At 41.5% G+C, this 19,344-nt stretch overlaps 1 protein-coding gene across 2 annotated transcripts in view; it reads right to left on the bottom strand.

Annotated features, from left to right (window-relative positions):
* The window catches only part of tdp1 (tyrosyl-DNA phosphodiesterase 1), a 94,401-nt gene that overhangs the window by 15,884 nt on the left and 59,173 nt on the right, over positions 1-19,344 (bottom strand). For both annotated transcript variants that reach the window (XM_029687518.2, XM_065004113.1), the window contains exon 15: positions 12,336-12,441. In XM_029687518.2, coding sequence (XP_029543378.2) covers positions 12,336-12,441 — 106 coding nt within the window. The remainder of the gene's footprint in view (positions 1-12,335; positions 12,442-19,344) is intronic.

Raw genomic sequence — 19,344 nt, forward strand, 5'->3', positions numbered from 1 at the left:
GTAAATAATGTAGTGCGTCATTTTGGAGTCACTATTTATTGTAAATGTTTCTAAACACTTCTACATGAATGTTGGATGCTACCAGGACAATCCTGAATAAATTGTGAATAATGAGTGAGGAAGTAATAGATGCACAAATATCATACCTCCCAAAAAATGCTAACCTTCCCTGTTATTGTAATGGTGAGAGGGTAGCATCTCTTGGGGATATGATATAAAATGCTAACCTTCCCTGTTATTGTAATGGTGCGAGGGTAGCATCTCTTGGGGATATGATATAAAATGCTAAATTGTAATGGCTAGCATCTCTGTTATTGTAATGGGAGAGGTAGCATCCCTTGGAGATATGATATAAAATGCTAACCTTCCCTGTTATTGTAATGGTGAGAGGGTAGCATCTCTTGGGGATATGATATAAAATGCTAACCTTCCCTGTTATTGTAATGGTGAGAGGGTAGCATCTCTTGGGGATATGATATAAAATGCTAACCTTCCCTGTTATTGTAATGGTGAGAGGGTAGCATCTCTTGGGGATATGATATAAAATGCTAACCTTCCCTGTTATTGTAATGGTGAGAGAGGATATGATACAAAATGCTGTTATTGTAATGGTGAGAGGGTAGCATCTCTTGGGGATATGATATAAAATCTTCCCTGTTATTGTAATGGTGGGTAGATGGGGATATGATACAAAATGCTAACCTTCCCTGTTATTGCAATGGTGAGAGGGTAGCATCTCTTGGGGATATGATATAAAATGCTAACCTTCCTTGTTATTGTAATGGTGAGTGGTTAGCATGTCTTGAGGGTATGATATTTGTGCTTCTATTACTTTCTCACTAATTATTGACAATTCATTCAGGATTATCCGTAATCATGATAGCATCCACATGTAGAAGTGCGTAGAAAGATATTCTAGTCTTCTTTTACTAAGAATTTAATAAAAATTACTCCAAAATGACAATACATTATTTACCATTCATTTCTATTGGGCACAAAATTATATTTGTACTACTTTAATACACTTAAGTTAATTTGTCCCAATACTTTTGCTCCCCTAAAATGTGGGGACTATGTACAAAAAGTGTAATTTTGAAATTATTCACCCGGGAAGGATGAAAATACACACTCAAATTAAAGCTGACAGCCTGCACTGTAAACTCATAGTCATTGTTTGTTTTCAAATCTAAAAAGTTTTGAAGTATAGAGCAAAAAGAAGAAGAAAAATGTCACTGTCCCAATAATTACGGAGGGCACTGTATCTACAGAAGCTACCTCAGAACAGAAAGGTCACTTTATGCAACTACACTAAATGACCAAAAGGTATGTGGACACCTGCTCGTCGAACATCTCATACGCATTAATATGGAGGTGGTCGCCCCTTTGCTGCTATAAAAGCCTCCACTCTTCTGGAAAGGCTTTCCACTAGATGTTGGAACATTGCTGGAACTTGCTTCCATTCAGCCACAAGAGCATTAGTGAGGTTGGGCACTGATGTTGGGCGATTAGGCCTGGCTCACAGTCAGCGTTCTAATTTATCCCAAAGGTGTTCGATGGGGTTGAGGTCAGGGCTCTGTGCAGGCCAGTCAAGTTCTTCCACAAGAGGTCGACAAACCATTATGGACCTCGCTTTGTGCACGGGGGCATTGTCATGCTGAAACAGGAAAGAGCCTTCCCCAAACTGTTGCCACAAAGGTGGAAGCACAGAAACGTCTAGAATGTCATTGTATGCTGTAGTGTTAAGATTTGCCTTCACTGGAACTAAGGGGCCTAGCCCGAACTATGAAAAACAGCCCCAGATCATTATTCCTCTACCACCAACCACAGTTGGCACTATGCAATGGGGCAGGTAGCGTTCTCCTGGCATTAGCTAAACCCAGATTCGGACTGCCAGATGGTAACGTTTGATTCATCACTCCAGAGAACGCCACTGGTCCAGAGTCCAATGGCGGCGATCTTTACGCCACTCCAGCCAATGCTTGGTATTGCGCATGGTGATCTTAGGCTTGTGTGCGGGTGCTCGGCCATGGAAACCCTTTTCATGAAGCTCCCGACGAACAGTTATTGTGCTGAAGTTGCTTCCAGAGGCAGTTTGGAACTTGTTAGTGAGTGTTGCAACTGGGGACAGACAATTTTTATAGACAAGCTCTATTCAGTTTATTTTTTATGAAAAACTACCCAGTCCTTAACGATTACAAGCATAACCATAACATGATGCAGCCACAACTATGCCTAAAAATATGGAGAGTGGTACTCTGTAATGCATCATTATTTCAGTGTCTTGTTGCAAACAGTTTTGGAATATTTTTATTCTGAATAGGCTTCTTTCTTTTCACTCTGTCAATTAGGTTAGTATTGTGGAGTAACTACAATGTTTGTTGATCCATCCTGTTTCCTCCCATTACAGCCATGTTTAAAAAGTCACCATTGGCGTCATGGTGAAATTCCAGAGCGGTTTCCTTCCTCTCTGGCAACTGAGTTAGGAAGGATGCCTGTATCTTTGTAGTGACTGGGTTTATTAAGACATCATCCCAAGTGTAATTAATAACTCCACCATGCTCAAAGGGATATTCAACGTCTACCAATAGGTGCCCTTCTTTGCGAGGCATTGGAAAACCTAACTACCGAGATTTGTGTGTATTGTTGTGAAATTGTTAGATATTACTACACTGTTGGAGCTAGAAACACAAGCATTTCACTACACCCGCAATAACATCTGCTAAACATGTAGCAGGTTCAAGGGTGTGGGGTTTCCACGTCACCAAGTTCAATAACAAAAGCGCACAAGGAGCACAACTAGAATGCAAATGTGGAGTTTATTAGGGAGTTTTGCACACTGGGGAAAAGGGGGAATTCACCAACCATTTCACAGTGCACAGTGCACATTCTCCTTGTCCGTTACGTTCTCCAGGAGTAATCCTAAAACTCGGGTCCTCAGCCAAACACAGTGGGGGTAATCAGACAGTCCAGGTCACAACGTGTAATCACACAGATGTTTCTCTTTTCTCACACTCTTCATAACACACAACTCTCCGTTCTCTGCCCCTTTGTGCAGGCTTAATGATCCACCGACTCGCCTCGTTGGGGCAGGAAGTCCATATAAGTCTCAGGGGTGGAGCCAGCGGGTTACAAGGTATCACCCTTCAATCCCCACTCCCTGCTGTCTGCCACAACGTGTTATGTGACCAATCTTTTTTTCTCTTAAAAAAAAAAAAATCTTTATGTTTGAATCTGTGTTTGAAATTCCCTGCTCGACTGAGGGACCTTAGATAATTGTAGATGTGGTGTACAGAGGTGAGGTAGTCATTCAAAAATCCTGTTAAACACTATTATTGCACACAGAGCGAGTCCATGCAACTTGGTATGTGCCGTGTAAAGCACATTTTTACTCCTGAATTTATTTAGGCTTACCATAACAAAGATGTTGAATGATTAACTCAAGACATTTCAGCTTTTCATTAATTTGTCTAAATTAAATGTGATATGGGGTATTGTGTGTAGGCCAGTGCCAAAAAAAAGTGAACACTTTCTGCAGGCACTGTATATTGTAAAGTGCTTTCTGTCTTTGCTTTAGGTGCTTTTAAAAGGAGCTGTGTGTCTCAGAGACCTGCACAACTCCTTGAGAGAATACAGTACATTCCTCCCCTGAAGCTGTAGGCTCTTCTGTTCTGACTTCATCTTTCCCTTTTCTGCTCTCTCTCCTCTCCATTTTGTTCTACCTCTCTCCCAATGTCCTCTTTTCTCTGTTCCAGCTCGCCTCTCCTTCTGCCCGCTACTCTCCTTCTCTCATCTTCAGTCCTCTCCTCTCTTTCCCAAGGTTTTGAGTTGCAATGTTTGAGCACTAGGAGTGTGTGTGTGCGCGCGTCGAGAAGATTGTCATGCGATTGCCTCAAATTACTTACGGTCTGTGCAGGTTGAATTTAAATTCCAACCTTAGACATAAAATAGCTTAATGTCAAAATTATAACATATTACGTTTGTATATGAGACCTGCATTTTCACTACCATACCATTAGCATCACAGCAACTTATTTCCAGGGAGGCGGGCATGGTTTCTGCTCCAGTTCAGAAGTTGATGACACCCTAGGTAACTATTGCTGCATGTTAACCTTTGCTGACAGCGATGGTGGTGATGAGTAGTGATTAAATGCCAGAGAGGTGGCGATTGACAAAGTGACGTAGCCATGTAATGATTAGCCATGCTCTCCTCCTCACCCAGCAATTAGACCGACGCAATCACAGTGTGTGACATGCGAGCACGCAAAAGGTACACGCGCACCACAAGGACATACACGAGAGGGAGTTGACTGTGTACATATCCAATCAGTGCCTGAGCGTGTGATGGACACACACTCACTGACCCTCTACTTTTTCTCTCATCTTCCCCAGCCTGAACATCTGTCTCCACCCTTCGGAGTCTACTTGTTCCTCTCAAGGTTTCTTCCTTCTAGCGAGCTTTTTCTTGCAAATGTGCCAACACCTGCTCTTGAAGGAATTACTATAAAAGCACTTTCTAAAAAGTGGTATACAGTTTTTTTTTTACATGGACGATACATTGGAGATAATATAAGACAAGTACTGGAAACAATAGAACACTATGAAATATCGGGGACACAAGGCCTGGTTTTCATAGCTGATTTTGAAAAGGCTTTTGATAAAGTATGACTGGAGTTTATATATAAATGCCTAGAATATTTCAATTTTGGGGAATCTCTTATAAAATGGGTTAAGGTTATGTATAGTAACCCTAGGTGTAAAATAATAAATAATGTCTACATCTCAGAAAGTTTTAAACTATCTAAAGGAGTAAAACAGGGTTGTCCACTATCGGCATATCTGTTTATTATTGCCATCGAAATGTTAGCTGCAAAGATTAGATCAAACAATAATATTAAAGGATTAGAAATCCGTGGCCTAAGATCTAAGGTGTCATTGTACGCTGATGATTCATGTTTTCTTTTAAAACCACAATTGGAGTCTCTCCACGGCCTCTTAGAGGATCTAGATACTTTTGCTATCCTCTCTGGATTAAAACCAAATTATGATAAATGTACCATATTACGTATTGGATCACTAAAAAATGCACATTTTACATTACCATGTAGTTTACCAATTAAATGGTCTGACGGAGATGTAGACATACTCGGTATACAAATCCCAAAGGAAAGAAATGATCTCACTCCAATACATTTTTATAGAAAGTTAGCAAAAATAGATAAGATCTTGCTACCATGGAAAGGAAAATACCTGTCTATTTGTGGAAAAATCACCCTGATTAACTCCTTAGTTATATCACAGTTTACCTATTTGCTTATGGTTTTGCCTACACCTAGTGATCTGCTTTTAAATTATATGAACAAAAATGTTTCCATTTTATTTGGAACGGCAAACCAGATAAAATTAAAAGGGCCTATTTATATAACGAATATGAATTCGGTGGGCAGAAATGATTAAATATTTAATGCATTAGACCTCTCACTAAAGGCATCAGTCATACAAAAGTTATACTTAAATCCAAACTGGTTCTCTAGTCAATTGGTACGAATGTCTCATCCTATATTCAGGAAGGGCCTTTTCCCCTTTATTCAGATTACACCTGCTCACTTTCGGTTGTTTGAAAAGGAAATAATCTCCAAAATATCTTTCTTTTTTAAACAAGCCGTAGAAAGTTGGTTGCAATTTCAGTTTAATCCACCTGAAAGGACGGAACAAATAGTACAACAAATATTGTGGTTAAATTCAAATATACTAATTGATTAAAAAAAATATTTATGGAAGAAATTTTTAAAAAAGGTATAAATTTAGTGAATTATATCATAAATAGGACTGGTGGAGTTATGTCGCACATGCAGCTAACACAGACATATGTAAATGTCTGCTCTACCCAAAATTACAACCAATTAATTGCAGCATTACCACAAAAATGGAAGAGGCAAGTAGAAGGGGAAAAAAGTAAGGAACTTGTATGTCGGCCCTGTATTAAAGAACATAAATGGTTAAAGAAAAGTGTGATAAATAAAAACATATACCAATTTCATTTAAGGACCAAAAAACTGACAGCTGTGCCATATAAATTGCAAAATAGTTGGGGAGAGATTTTCGATGTACCCATTCCATGGCACATGGTTTATGAATTGATACGCAAAACAACACCGGATTCAAAACTTCTAATTTTTCAATATAAATGACTATACAAAATTCTTGCAACTAATAGAATGTTATATATATGGGGGATACAATCTTCCCAGCTCTGCAGATTCTGCTGTGAGGAGGCAGAGTCATTAGATCATTTATTTTGGTATTGTCCATATCTAGCTCATTTTTGGTCACAGGTCCAGGAATGGCTGAAGAATTGCAACATTTGCCTAGAACCAACACTACAGATAGCAATACTGGGTGATTTGAAAAGCTATAGTCAATCAATCAATAATATAATAATTATTTTAACAAAAAAAAAGATTTTTAATTTACAATCTGTAGAAGCTATGAAAATAGGAAGGTTAAATTATTTTGTGAAGCATGACAGCACAGTTGAAACATATATGGCAAGTAGAAATCCGAAATGGATGATGTTGAGAGACAGATGGGAGGGGTTGAGTGGAGCTGAAGGGTGGGACTAATAAGATAAACAATGTAGGGCATAAGGGATCTGTAGAATGTATATAGGTTCGGAGCTTTTGTGAAATAGCATAGTTACAAATATAAATCATCAAACTGGATGGACATCAGAAATAGAGGAAGGACTAAGAACAAACAAGAGAGAACTATTGTAAAGTAGACTGTGTCTGTAAAGTGTGTATAAGATGTATGGATTGAAGGTAGAAGCAGAAGTGTTTATTAGTTTACTCCAATTGGGGGATCGGCGGAAGGGTTTGCGGGGAATAATAAAGGTATATTCTTTAAAAAAGTATGTATGTCTATATAGGTATGTGTATGTATATATATATATGCATGTGTGTATGGATATATACATTTACCCAAAAAATATATGGGATTGGAAATTATGCAGACAATTACATTGGAAGCAACATTCTTTCCGCAATATTAAGCTGATCCACCCTCAGAAAAAAAAAGAAAAAAAAGAAAGGGCTATATAAAATAAATAGAGTTTGGTTGACTGAATAATTCATAACTACTTAACCAAGAGTCGTCATGGCAGAAATGACAGCATGCTATTGTTAAGTCACCAGCTCCTTAGCTTCTGTAATGTGAGCTGTAATTTAAACTAGCTAGGGCAGAGTCACCCGGTCACAGTTAAATACCATTGCCTCCCTCACCCAACCACTCAGAACAATAATGGGATGCTTCATCTGCTACTGCTGGTCACTGACTAGTTGTTCAAGGTTTTCAGTTCCACTGGCATTAAAGGCTCTAGCCTAACAAAAGCTCAGCAAAACCCCAAGTTAGAAAGGGAATAGAAATGTATTTCTGGTGTGTGTGATGTTTCTGCAGAAGACACAAAGCTTTCAGAGATGGGGAAGAGGTGGAGAGTGAACATGTGAGTCACTGTGACAGTGTTTCTTATTTGTGTGTGTTTGTAAATTTGAGTTGGAAATTAGGGCTATTTGGAAAAACCCTTTCCTTAGTAGCATCAATGATAGAGTGTGACAGCTAGTCAGGGATAGCTTTACAAGTTGCCTACCAGTGACTGATTCCTCTATACCTCAATCTCTTCAGGGTGTGTATTCATAAACAGGGCTCGAAAAAAAAGGATAATATTGACTGAGCTTACCTGAATGGACAAGTAATGAAAATCACACAAAAATGTTGATTTCTAACAATTAATCAATTGGATCAAAGTGTCCTAAGGATGCGATGTGTTGTGCACTGTCAACTCCTAATCTCTGCAGAGAGACACTTGTGTCTATCAGTGTGTAGGCTGCAAGTAGTGTATGGAGTTTGGGCAAAATTAATTGAGCTGCGAGTTGGACTGGCTCGACTTAAGTCTCTTTAGTCCCGTGACCCACTGTATTTTTTACCGCAGTTGTCAAATGTGTGTATCCTACTCTCTTGTTAGTGTTATCTCTTAACGGACCTCTGAGACTATCACAGTGCAGGTGCATTTATACGGAGACTTGATTACACACAGATGGATTGTATTTATCATCATTAGTCATTTAGGTCAACATTGGATCATTCAGAGATCCTCACTGAACTTCTGGAGAGAGTTTGCTGCACTGAAAGTAAAGGGGCTGAATAATTTTGCACGCCCAATTTTTCAGTTTTTGATTTGTTAAAAAAGTTTGAAATATCCAATAAATGTCGTTCCACTTCATGATTGTGTCCCACTTGTTGTTGATTCTTCACAAAAAAATACAGTTTTATATCTTTATGTTTGAAGCCTGAAATGTGGCAAAAGGTCGCAAAGTTCAAGGGCGCCGAATACTTTCGCAAGGCACTGTACATATAAACTCATATAAACATAATATCTTCATTGTAAAGGGTTTAAACACTGTTTCCAAATGCTTGTTCAATGAACCATAAACAATTAATGAACATGCACCTGCAGAACGGTCATCAAGACACTAACAGCTTACAGATGGTAGGCAATTAAGGTCACAGTTAGGACACTAAAGAGGCCTCTCTGAAAAACATCAAAAGAGAGATGGGTCCAGGGTCCCTGCTCATCTGCGTGAATGTGCCTAAGGCATGCTGCAAGGAGGCATGAGGACTGCAGATGTGGCCAGGGCAATAAATTGCAAAGTCCGTACTGTGAGATGCCTAAGACAGCGCTACAGGGAGACAGGCCAGACAGCTGATCATCCTCGCAGTGGCAGATCACGTGTAACAACACCTGCACAGGATCGGTACATCCAAACATCACACCTGCGGGATAGGTACAGGATGGCAACAACAACTGTCCGAGTTACACCAGGAACGCACAACCCCTCCATCAGTGCTCAGACTCTCCGCAATAGGCTTGTAGGCCTGTTGTAAAGGCAGGTCCTCACCAGACATCACCGGCAACAAGGTCACCTGTGGGCATAAATTCACCGTCGCTGGACCAGACAGGACTGGCAAAAAGTGTTCTTCTCTGACGAGTCGCAGTTTTGTTTCACCAGGGGTGGGTGATGGTCGGATTCACGTTTATCGTCGAAGGAATGAGCGTTACACCGAGGCATGTACTCTGGAGCGGGGTGGAGGGTCCGTCATGGTCTGGGGCGGTGTGTCACAGCATCATCGGACTAAGCTTGTTGTCAATGCAGGCAATCTCAACACTGTGCGTTACAGGGAAGACATCCTCCTCCCTCATGTGGTACCCTTCCTGCAGGCTCATCCTGACATGACCCTCCAGCATGACAATGCCACCAGCCATACTGCTCATTCTGTGCGTGATTTCCTGTAAGACAGGAATGTCAGTGTTCTGCCATGGCCAGCGTAGAGCCCGGATCTCAATCCCATTGAGCACGTCTGGGACCTGTTGGATCGGAGGGTGAGGGCAAGGGCCATTCCCCCCATAAATGTCCGGGAACTTGCAGGTGCCTTGGTGGAAGTAGTGGAAGTGTGGGGTAACATCTCACAGCAAGAACTGGCAAATCTGGTACAGTCCATGAGGAGGAGATACCCCATAATGAAAGTGAAAACAGGTTTTTAGAATTCTTTGCAAATGTATAAAACAAACATTTTATTTACATAACTTTTCAGACCCTTTGCAATGAGACTCGCCCAGGTGCATCCTGTTTCCATTGAAATTCTCCTTGAGATGTTTCCACAACTTGACTGGAGTCCACCTGTGGTAAATTAAATTGATTGGACATGATTTGGAAAGGCACACCTCCATATAAGGTCCCACAAGTTGACAGAGCATGTCAGAGCAAAGACCAAGCCGTGAGGTTGTAGGAATTGCTCCGAGCTCCGAGACAAGATTGTGTCGAGGCACAGATCTGGGGAAGGGTACCAAAACATTTCTGCAGCATTAGAGGTCCCCAGGAATACAGTGACCTCCATCATTCTTAAATGGAGGAAGTTTAGAACCACCAAGACTCTTCCGAGAGCTGGCCACCTGGCCAAACTGAGCAATCGGGGGAGAAGGGCCTTGGTCAGGGAGGTGACCAAGAACCCGATGGTCACTCTGATAGAGCTCTGGAGTTCCTCTGTAGAGATGGGAGAACTTTCCAGAATGACAACCATCTCCGCACCATTCCACCAATCAGGCCTTTATGGTAGAGTGGCAAGATGGAAGCCACTCCTCAGTAAAAGGCACATGACACATGCAATGGGGATGTTTTTCAGAGGTGGGGACTGGGAGACTGGTCCGGATCGAGGCAAAGATGAACGGAGCAAAGTACAGAGAGACCCTTGATGAAAACCTGTTCCAGAGCACCCAGGACCGCAGACTGGGCCAAGGTTCACCTTCCAACAGGACAACGGCCCTAAGCACACAGCCAAGACAACACAGGAGTGGCTTCGGAACAAGTCTCTGAATGTCCTTGAGTGGCTCAGCCAGAGCTCGGACTTGAATTCGATTAAACATATCTGGAGAGACCTGAAAATAGCTGTGCAGCGACGCTCTCAATCCAACCTGACAGAGCTTGAGAGGATCTGCGAGAAACTCCTCAAATACAGGTTTGCCAAGCTTGTAGAGTCATACCCAAGAAGACTCGAGGCTGTAATCGTGCTTCAACAAAGTACTGAGTAAAGGGTCTGAATACTTATGTAAATGTTATCAGTTTGTATTTGTATTTTTTTTTTGCGAAAAATTCTAAAAAACGGTATTTGCTTTGTCACTATGGGGTATTGTGTGTAGATTGATGAGGGAAAAAAGATTTCATCCCTTTTAGAATAAGGCTGTAACCTAACAAAATGTGTGGGAAAAAAATCAAGGGTTCTGAATACTTTCCGAATTCACTGTATATGGAAAAATGTTTTTTTTAAATGTAACCAACCGATATGTTGAAAGAACAGACGATTCTCGGTATTATACCATAATCAATCAATTCTGCCCCACAAAGGGAAATCTGAATGAATTCACTGAAATCACTGATTAACTTTATTGTGTGTAGATTTAAGTTTGTTATAGTTTCCATATTGTTGGAGAGTCGGGGGTTGTCCACTGTTATTAAAATAAAAATGGAATCGTATCTGTCAATAGTCGTTTTTTTTAAACTACAGAATTTTCAGTATTTTTGCTATTGGACTTATCAGTACTCCTTCACTGCCGACTACACCACATTGGATTTCTGGCTGTGTTACGAAGGAGACTCTCTCTCAACATATTATTCCAGCGACATCATTCAATCTTTTAATTCAAAGACTTAATCATGGACACTCTTACTGACATTTGTGGCTGCTTTGCGTGATGTATTGTTGTCTCTACCTTCTTTCCCTTTGTGCTGTTGTCTGTGCCCAACAATGTTTGTACCCTGTTTTGTGCTGCTACCACGTTGTGCTGCTGCCATGTTGTGTTGCTACAATGTTGTTGTCATGTTGTGTTGCTACCATGCTGCATTGTCATGTGTTGCTACCATGCTATGTTGTCATCTTAGGTATCTCTTGTCGTGATGTGTGTTTTGTTCTATATTTTATTTATTTTTAATCCCAGCCCCCATCCCCGCAGGAGGCCTTTTGCCTTTAGGTAGGCCGTCATTGTAAATAAGAATTTGTTCTTAACTGACTTGCCTAGTTAAATAAAGCTTACATAATAAAAAAATATTGGCAGAAGTCTCAACACTTACCTTCTACAGGCTTCTCTGATCTTAGCCTTTCATGTGCTGCTCCCACTGTAAATGTTAGCCAATCAACATTTGGCTCAGTACAGTTTGAGGCAGCAGATCTGATCTAGCCCCAGGAAATTATTATCAAATTAATCAGAGTAGAGGATTCGCACACCTCCACTTTCACTGATAAAAAGTCCTCGTAGAGAAAAATACATTGAGATTGGCCCACACACAAATATTGACACACAGTCACGCACATTAGGGTTGAGCGGTATCCATATGGTCATACAGTCTCTGTACCATAATGGGGTATACAGTATCACCGGCAGTGCACACAAGGGGGCACCATTTATTTCCATAAAAAAAATATATATAGATATATATATATGCTAACAAAGTACTAGCACATTCCCATAGCATTCGCTAGCTAAATGCTAACAAGAGTATGTGAACGTAAACAAATTGCAAGGACAGACACCACAGCTCATAAAGTTTTACAACTATCTCAAAAGGTTTGCTGCGGTATTGAAAATCATACCGTGGGTATTACAAATACCTTGATATACTGTAGATCAGCCAAGCCTAACAGTCACACACACAGTGACAGACACAAAGTCACACACACAAAGTCACACACACACATCAGTGTGTAGTGGAGGAACAAGGAAGTACAAGTACCTTTACTCGAGTAGCGTTTGGGTGGCAGGTCGAAGGGCACAGGAAATGAGGTAGAGGAAGTGGTGGCAGGAAACACGTCCATCTGGACGGGAAAGGTACTCATGCTCTGAGAGGAGAAAAATTACAGACCCAAAATCATTATTTAGTATTTAACTAGATGAACCTTTATTTTAACACATGGGTAGGAAAGGACAAAAAAATAAAAGAAAAGCTTGTTAGATGGAACACTATTCCGACCAATCCATCATCATCATCAAGCTCAGTAAAATCTCATTGGAATGAGCGCACCTCTCTCCCTCTCCTGTCACATAGAACGGCTAGGTCAATAAGTTTCCCTGTCTCCTTTGCTTCATAGCCGCTGATTTGTACAATTAGTAGATGACATTGCATTCACCTACTGACTACAGCAGGGCTAGACAACATGTTATGTGTTGGAACTGCAACTAAATCATTCACATACTGTGTTGCTGGCCCATGACCCATATCAAGCTAGCACAGAAGGAAATTAAGGAAAGGAGACAAGGGAACATAACGGACACTAATAGAATGTAGTCTAACTCTCTGTCAGTGTCTAAACGTGGTCCAGCAGAGACAAAAATAAGACCCTGGCGTGAATTACCCGCAGCGACATTTATCTGTGCGCTACACACTGCTCCCTCCAGCTGCCACGGCAACATGATTTCGCAAATGAGGCAGGACCTCATTGGCTCATAAGTACGGTGAAGCTGAGAAAGTCTCAGCTTGGGCAAGAGTCTCCTTGGGCAGGACAGAGATGGGTTTTCAGGGGAGAATTACCCTTCAAGTTATTCGGGACGCAGTATGGCTGCTACAGACAGCAGGGGTGGATGGGGGCATATCTGTCCACTGCAGATGACAATTAAATAAGGTAAAGCTGTCACTGTTATGGCAAAACAAATGGTTTCTGTAAAATGAGACAACGTGAAGCGGATGTAAATAGTCAAATTGATTGATTGTTCACACTTTTAAAATTGTGTTCAAAATCTTTTCTTTATAGAGTGATGGTCAAGAGAGTCCATATTAGGCCTCCCGAGTGACGCAGTGGTCTAAAGCACTGCATTGCAGTGCTAGCTGTGCCACTAGAGATTCTGGGTACGAGTCCAGGCTCTGTCACAGAAGGCCGCAACTGGGAGACCCATGTGGCGGTGCACAATTGGCCCAGCATTGTCTAGGTTAGGGGGAGGTTTTGGCCGGCAAGGATGTCCTTGTCCCATCTCACTCTAGCGACTCCTGTGGCGGGCCGGGATGACACGGTCGCCCTGTGCACAGTGTTTCCTGGGCATTCTGTCAAGAAGCAGTGCGACTTGGTTGGGTTGTGTTTTGGGGGACGCATGGCTCTCGACCTTCGCCTCTCCCGAGTCCATACGGGAGTTGCAGCTATGAGACAAGATTGTAACTACCAATTGTATACCATGAAATAGGGAGGAAAAGGGGTTAAAAAATAATAAAATAAAAAGTCCATATTTTGAAAGAGGAAGTAAAGTACTTTAGCATTAGTTTTCGTTTCAGTCTCCAGTAACCCAAGCTAATTGTATGTTTTTCCCCCCTATCAATAATGTCAAATTAACAGCTGTACAGAAAGACTCATGTGAAGGACAAATTACAGAGGAGGAACTTCTTGATGATTTTTTATTAAAGCCTTTAAGTCTTACTACATTTGCACACACTGTATATAGATGTATCTATTGTGTTATTGACTGTATGTTTGTTTATCCCATGTGCAACTCTGTGTTGTTGGGGTCACACTGCTTTGCTTGATCTTGGCCAGGTCGCAGTTGTAAATGAGAACTTGTCTACCTGGTTAAATAAAGGTGAATTTGTTTTTTTTTAACGTCCAGGAAAACTGGATGGCATACCAACCTTTTTTTTTATATACTCAGAGGACCGTTATTAGCATGTTTAAACCACTCCTATGTAAATGGTAGATTATCAGACACTCAACAAAGTCTGATTTCATTATTAGTGAAACAGATTCCAAGTGGTAAATATAAAGACCCAGTCCATCTAAAAAAAAAATGGAGGCCTCTTACACTTCACTGTTGTGATGCAAAAATTATAGCAAAATGCTGAGCGCATAGAATTTAAAAAAAGGTATTGTCGGATATTATTCATCCTAAATCAGACTATGAGAATACTATGAAATATCTGGGAAACCAGGCCTGGTATTCATAGCTGACTTTCAAAAAGGCCTTTGATAAAGTATGACTGGAGTTTATATATAAAAGCCTGGAATATTTCAATTTTGGAGAATCTCTTACAAAATGGGTTAAATACTCACCCTAAGTGTAAAATAGTCAATAATGGCTACTACTCAGAGAGTTGTAAACTGTCAAGAGGAGTAAAACAAGGTTGTCCACTATTGGCATATCTATTTATTATTGCCATAGAAATTTTAGCTATTAAAATCAGATCAAACAATAATATTAAGGGATTTGAAATCCAGGGATTTGAAATCCAGGGCTTAAAAACAATGGTGTCATTGTACACTGATAATTGTTTGGTTTTAAATCGACAATTAGGATCCCCCCACAGCCTTATTAAGAATCTAGATACTTTTTCTAAACTCTATAGATTAAAACCAAATTATGATAAGTGTACTATATTACGTATTGGATCACACAAAAAAACAACTTTTACATTACTGTGTAGTTTACCAATAAAATGATCTGACGGGGATGTGGACATACTCGGTATACAAATCCCGAAAGAAAGAAATGATCTCACTCCAATACATTTTTATAGAAAGGTAGCAAAAGTATATAAGATGTTTTTTCCCTTCCATGGTAGCAACATGTCTATTTGTGGAAAAATCACCCTGATTAACTCTTCAGTCATATGACAGTATACCTATTTGCTTATAGCGACCTGTTTTTTTAAATTATATAAGCAAAAATGTTTTGGATTTGGAACGTCAAACCAGACACAATTAAAAGGGCCTATTTATATAATGAATATGACAGAGGGCAGAAATTAATAAATATTAAAGCATTGGACCTCTCACTAAAGGCATCAATCCGAACTGGTTCTCTAGCAAATTAGTAAGAATGTCTCACCCCATGTTCAAGAATGGCCTTTGTCCTTTTATTAAGATTACAACCTCTCACTTTCGGTAATTTGAAAACAAAACCTCCCCAAAATATATATATTTTTAAACAAGCCATAGAAAGTTGGTTGCAATTTCAGTTTAATCCACCTGAAAAGACAGAGCAAATAATACAACAAATAGTGGTTAAACTCAAATATACAGTGGGGAGAACAAGTATTTGATACACTGCCGATTTAGCAGGTTTTCCTACTTACAAAGCATGAAGAGGTCTGTAATTTTTTATCATTATCACTTCAACTGTGAGAGACGGAATCTAAAACAGAAAATCTTATTTTATTGCATGACATAAGTATTTGATCACCTACCAACCAGTAAGAATTCCGGCTCACACAGACCTGTTACTTTTTCTTTAAGAAGCCCTCCTGTTCCCTCCTCATTACCTGTATTAACTGCACCTGTTTGAACTTGTTACCTGTATAAAATACACCTGTCCACACACTCAATCAAACAGACTCCAACCTCTCCACAATGGCCAAGACAAGAGAGCTGTGTAAGGACATCAGGGATAAAATTGTAGACCTGCACAAGGCTGGGATGGGCTACAGGACAATAGGCAAGCAGCTTGGTGAGAAGGCAACAACTGTTGGCGCAATTATTAGAAAATGGAAGAAGTTCCAGATGACGGTCAATCACCCTCGGTCTGAGGCTCCATGCAATATCTCACCTCATGGGGCATCAATGATCATGAGGAAGGTGAGGGATCAGCCCAGAACTACACGGCAGGACCTGGTCAATGACCGGAAGAGAGCTGGGACCACAGTCTCAAAGAAAACCATTAGTAACACACTACGCCGTCATGGATTAAAATCCTGCAGCGCACGCAAGGTCCCCCTGCTCAAGCCAGCGCATGTCCTAGGCCCGTCTGAAGTTTGCCAATGACCATCTGGATGATCCAGAGGAGGAATGGGAGAAAGTCATGTGGTCTGATGAGACAAAAATAGAGCTTTTTGGTCTAAACTCCACTCGCCGTGTTTGGAGGAAGAAGAAGGATGAGTACAACCCCAAGAACATCATCCCGACCGTGAAGCATGGAGGTGGAAACATCATTCTTTGGGGATGCTTTTCTGCAAAGGGGACAGGACGACTGCACCGTATTGAGGGGAGGATGGATGGGGCCATGTATCGCAAGATCTTGGCCAACAACCTCCTTCCCTCAGTAAGAGCATTGAAGATGGGTCGTGGCTGGGTCTTCCAGCATGACAACGACCCGAAACACACAGCCAGGGCAACTAAGGAGTGGCTCCGTAAGAAGCATCTCAAGGTCCTGTGGCGGCCTAACCAGTCTCCAGACCTGAACCAAATAGAAAATCTTTTGAGGGAGCTGAAAGTCCGTATTGCCCAACGACAGCCCCGAAACCTGAAGGATCTGGAGAAAGTATGTATGGAGGAGTGGGCCAAAATCCCTGCTGCAGTGTGTGCAAACCTGGTCAAGAACTACAGGAAACGTATGATCTCTGTAATTGCAAACACAGGTCTCTGTACCAAATATTAAGTTCTGCTTTTCTGATGTATCAAATACTTATGTCATGCAATAAAATGCAAATGAATTACTTAAAAATCATACAATGTGATTTTCTGGATTTTTGTTTTAGATTCCGTCTCTCACAGTTGAAGTGTACCTATGATAAAAATTAGACCTCTACATCTTTGTAAGTAGGAAAACCTGCAAAATCGGCAGTGTATCAAATACTTATTCTCCCCACTGTATTAATTGATTAAAAAAAATAAAAAAATTCGATAACGTTTAAAAAAGTTATATTTGTAAAATATATCATAAATAGGACTGGTGGAGTCATGTAGGGGCGGCAGGTAGCCTATAGTGGTTAGATCGTTGGACTAGTAACCGAAAGGTTGCAAGATCAAATCCCCAAGCTGAACAAGGCAGCCCTTGAATAAGGTAGTTAACCCACTGTTCCTATGCCTTCATTCTTGACTTCCGGCGCCGACAGAGATGGCCGCCTCGCTTTGCGTTCCTAGGAAACTATGCAGTTGTTTTACGTGTTATTTCTTACATTAGTACCCCAGGTCATCTTAGGTTTCATTACATACAGTCGAGAAGAACTACTGAATATAAGATCAGCGTCAACTCACCATCAGTACGACCAAGAATATGACTTTCACGAAGCGGACCCTGTGTTCTGCCTTTCAACCAGGACAACGGAATGGATCCCATTCGGCGACCCAAAAAAATGACTCCGTAAAAGAGGGAAACGAGGCGGTCTTCTGGTCAGACTCCAGAGACGGGCACATCGTGCACCACTCCCCAGCATTCTTCTCGCCAATGTCCAGTCTCTTGACAACAAGTTTGATGAAATCCGAGCAAGGGTAGCATTCCAGAGGGACATCAGAGACTGTAACGTTCTTTGCTTCACGGAAACATGGCTCACTGGAGAGACGCTAACGGAGGCAGCGGGTTTCTCCACGCATTGCGCCGACAGAAACAAACAACTTTCTGGTAAGAAGAGTGGCGGGGGCGTATGCCTTATGGCTAACGAGACGTGGTGTGATGAAAGAAACATACAGGAACTCAAATCCTTCTGTTCACCTGATTTAGAATTCCTCACAATCAAATGTAGACCGCATTATCTACCAAGAGAATTCTCTTCGATTATAATCACAGCCGTATATATTCCCCCCCAAGCAGACACATCGATGGCTCTGAACGAACTTTATTTGACTCTTTGCAAACTGGAATCCATTTATCCGGAGGCAGCATTCATTGTAGCTGGGGATTTTAACAAGGCTAATCTGAAAACAAGACTCCCTAAATTGTATCAGCATATCGACTGCGCAACCAGGGCGGGAAAAACCATGGATCATTGTTACTCTAACTTCCGCGACGCATATAAGGCCCTGCCCCGCCCTCCTTTCGGAAAGGCTGACCAGGACTCCATTTTGTTGATCCCTGCCTACAAACAGAAGCTAAAACAAGAAGCTCGCACGCTGAGGTCTGTCCAACGCTGGTCCGACCAATCTGATTCCACACACCAAGACTGCTTCCATCACGTGGACTGGGATATGGTTCGTATTGCGTCAGACAGCAACATTGACGAATACGCTGATTCGGTGTGCGAGTTCATTAGAACGTGCGTTGAAGATGTCGTTCCCATAGCAACAACTAAAACATTCCCTAACCAGAAACCGTGGATTGATGGCAGCATTCGCGTGAAACTGAAAGCGCAAACCACTGCTTTTAATCAGGGCAAGGTGACTGGTAACATGACTGAATTACAAACAGTGCAGTTATTCCCTCCGCAAGGCTATCAAACAAGCTAAGCGTCAGTATAGAGACAAAGTAGAATCTCTATTCAACGGCTCAGACACAAGAGGTATGTGGCAGGGTCTACAGTTAATTACGGACTACAGGAAGAAAACCAGCCCAGTCACGGACCAGGATGTCTTGCTCCCAGGCAGACGAAATAACTTTTTTGCCCGCTTTGAGGACAATACAGTGCCACTGACACGGCCTGCAACGAAAACATGCGGCCTCTCCTTCACTGCAGCCGAGGTGAGTAAAACATTTAAACGTGTTAACCCTCGCAAGGCTGCAGGCCCAGACGGCATCCCCAGCCGCGCCCTCAGAGCATGCGCAGACCAGCTGGCTGGTGTGTTTACGGACATATTCAATCAATCCCTATACCAGTCTGCTGTTCCCACATGCTTCAAGAGGGCCACCATTGTTCCTGTTCCCAAGAAAGCTAAGGTAACTGAGCTAAACGACTACCGCCCGTAGCACTCACTTCCGTCATCATGAAGTGCTTTGAGAGACTCAATCATCAAGTTTGCGGACGACACAACAGTGGTAGGCTTGATTACCAACAACGACGAGACGGCCTACAGGGAGGAGGTGAGGGCCCTCGGAGTGTGGTGTCAGGAAAATAACCT

Source organism: Oncorhynchus nerka, linkage group LG18 (genome assembly GCF_034236695.1).
Source record: "Oncorhynchus nerka isolate Pitt River linkage group LG18, Oner_Uvic_2.0, whole genome shotgun sequence".
Lineage (NCBI taxonomy): Eukaryota > Metazoa > Chordata > Actinopteri > Salmoniformes > Salmonidae > Oncorhynchus > Oncorhynchus nerka.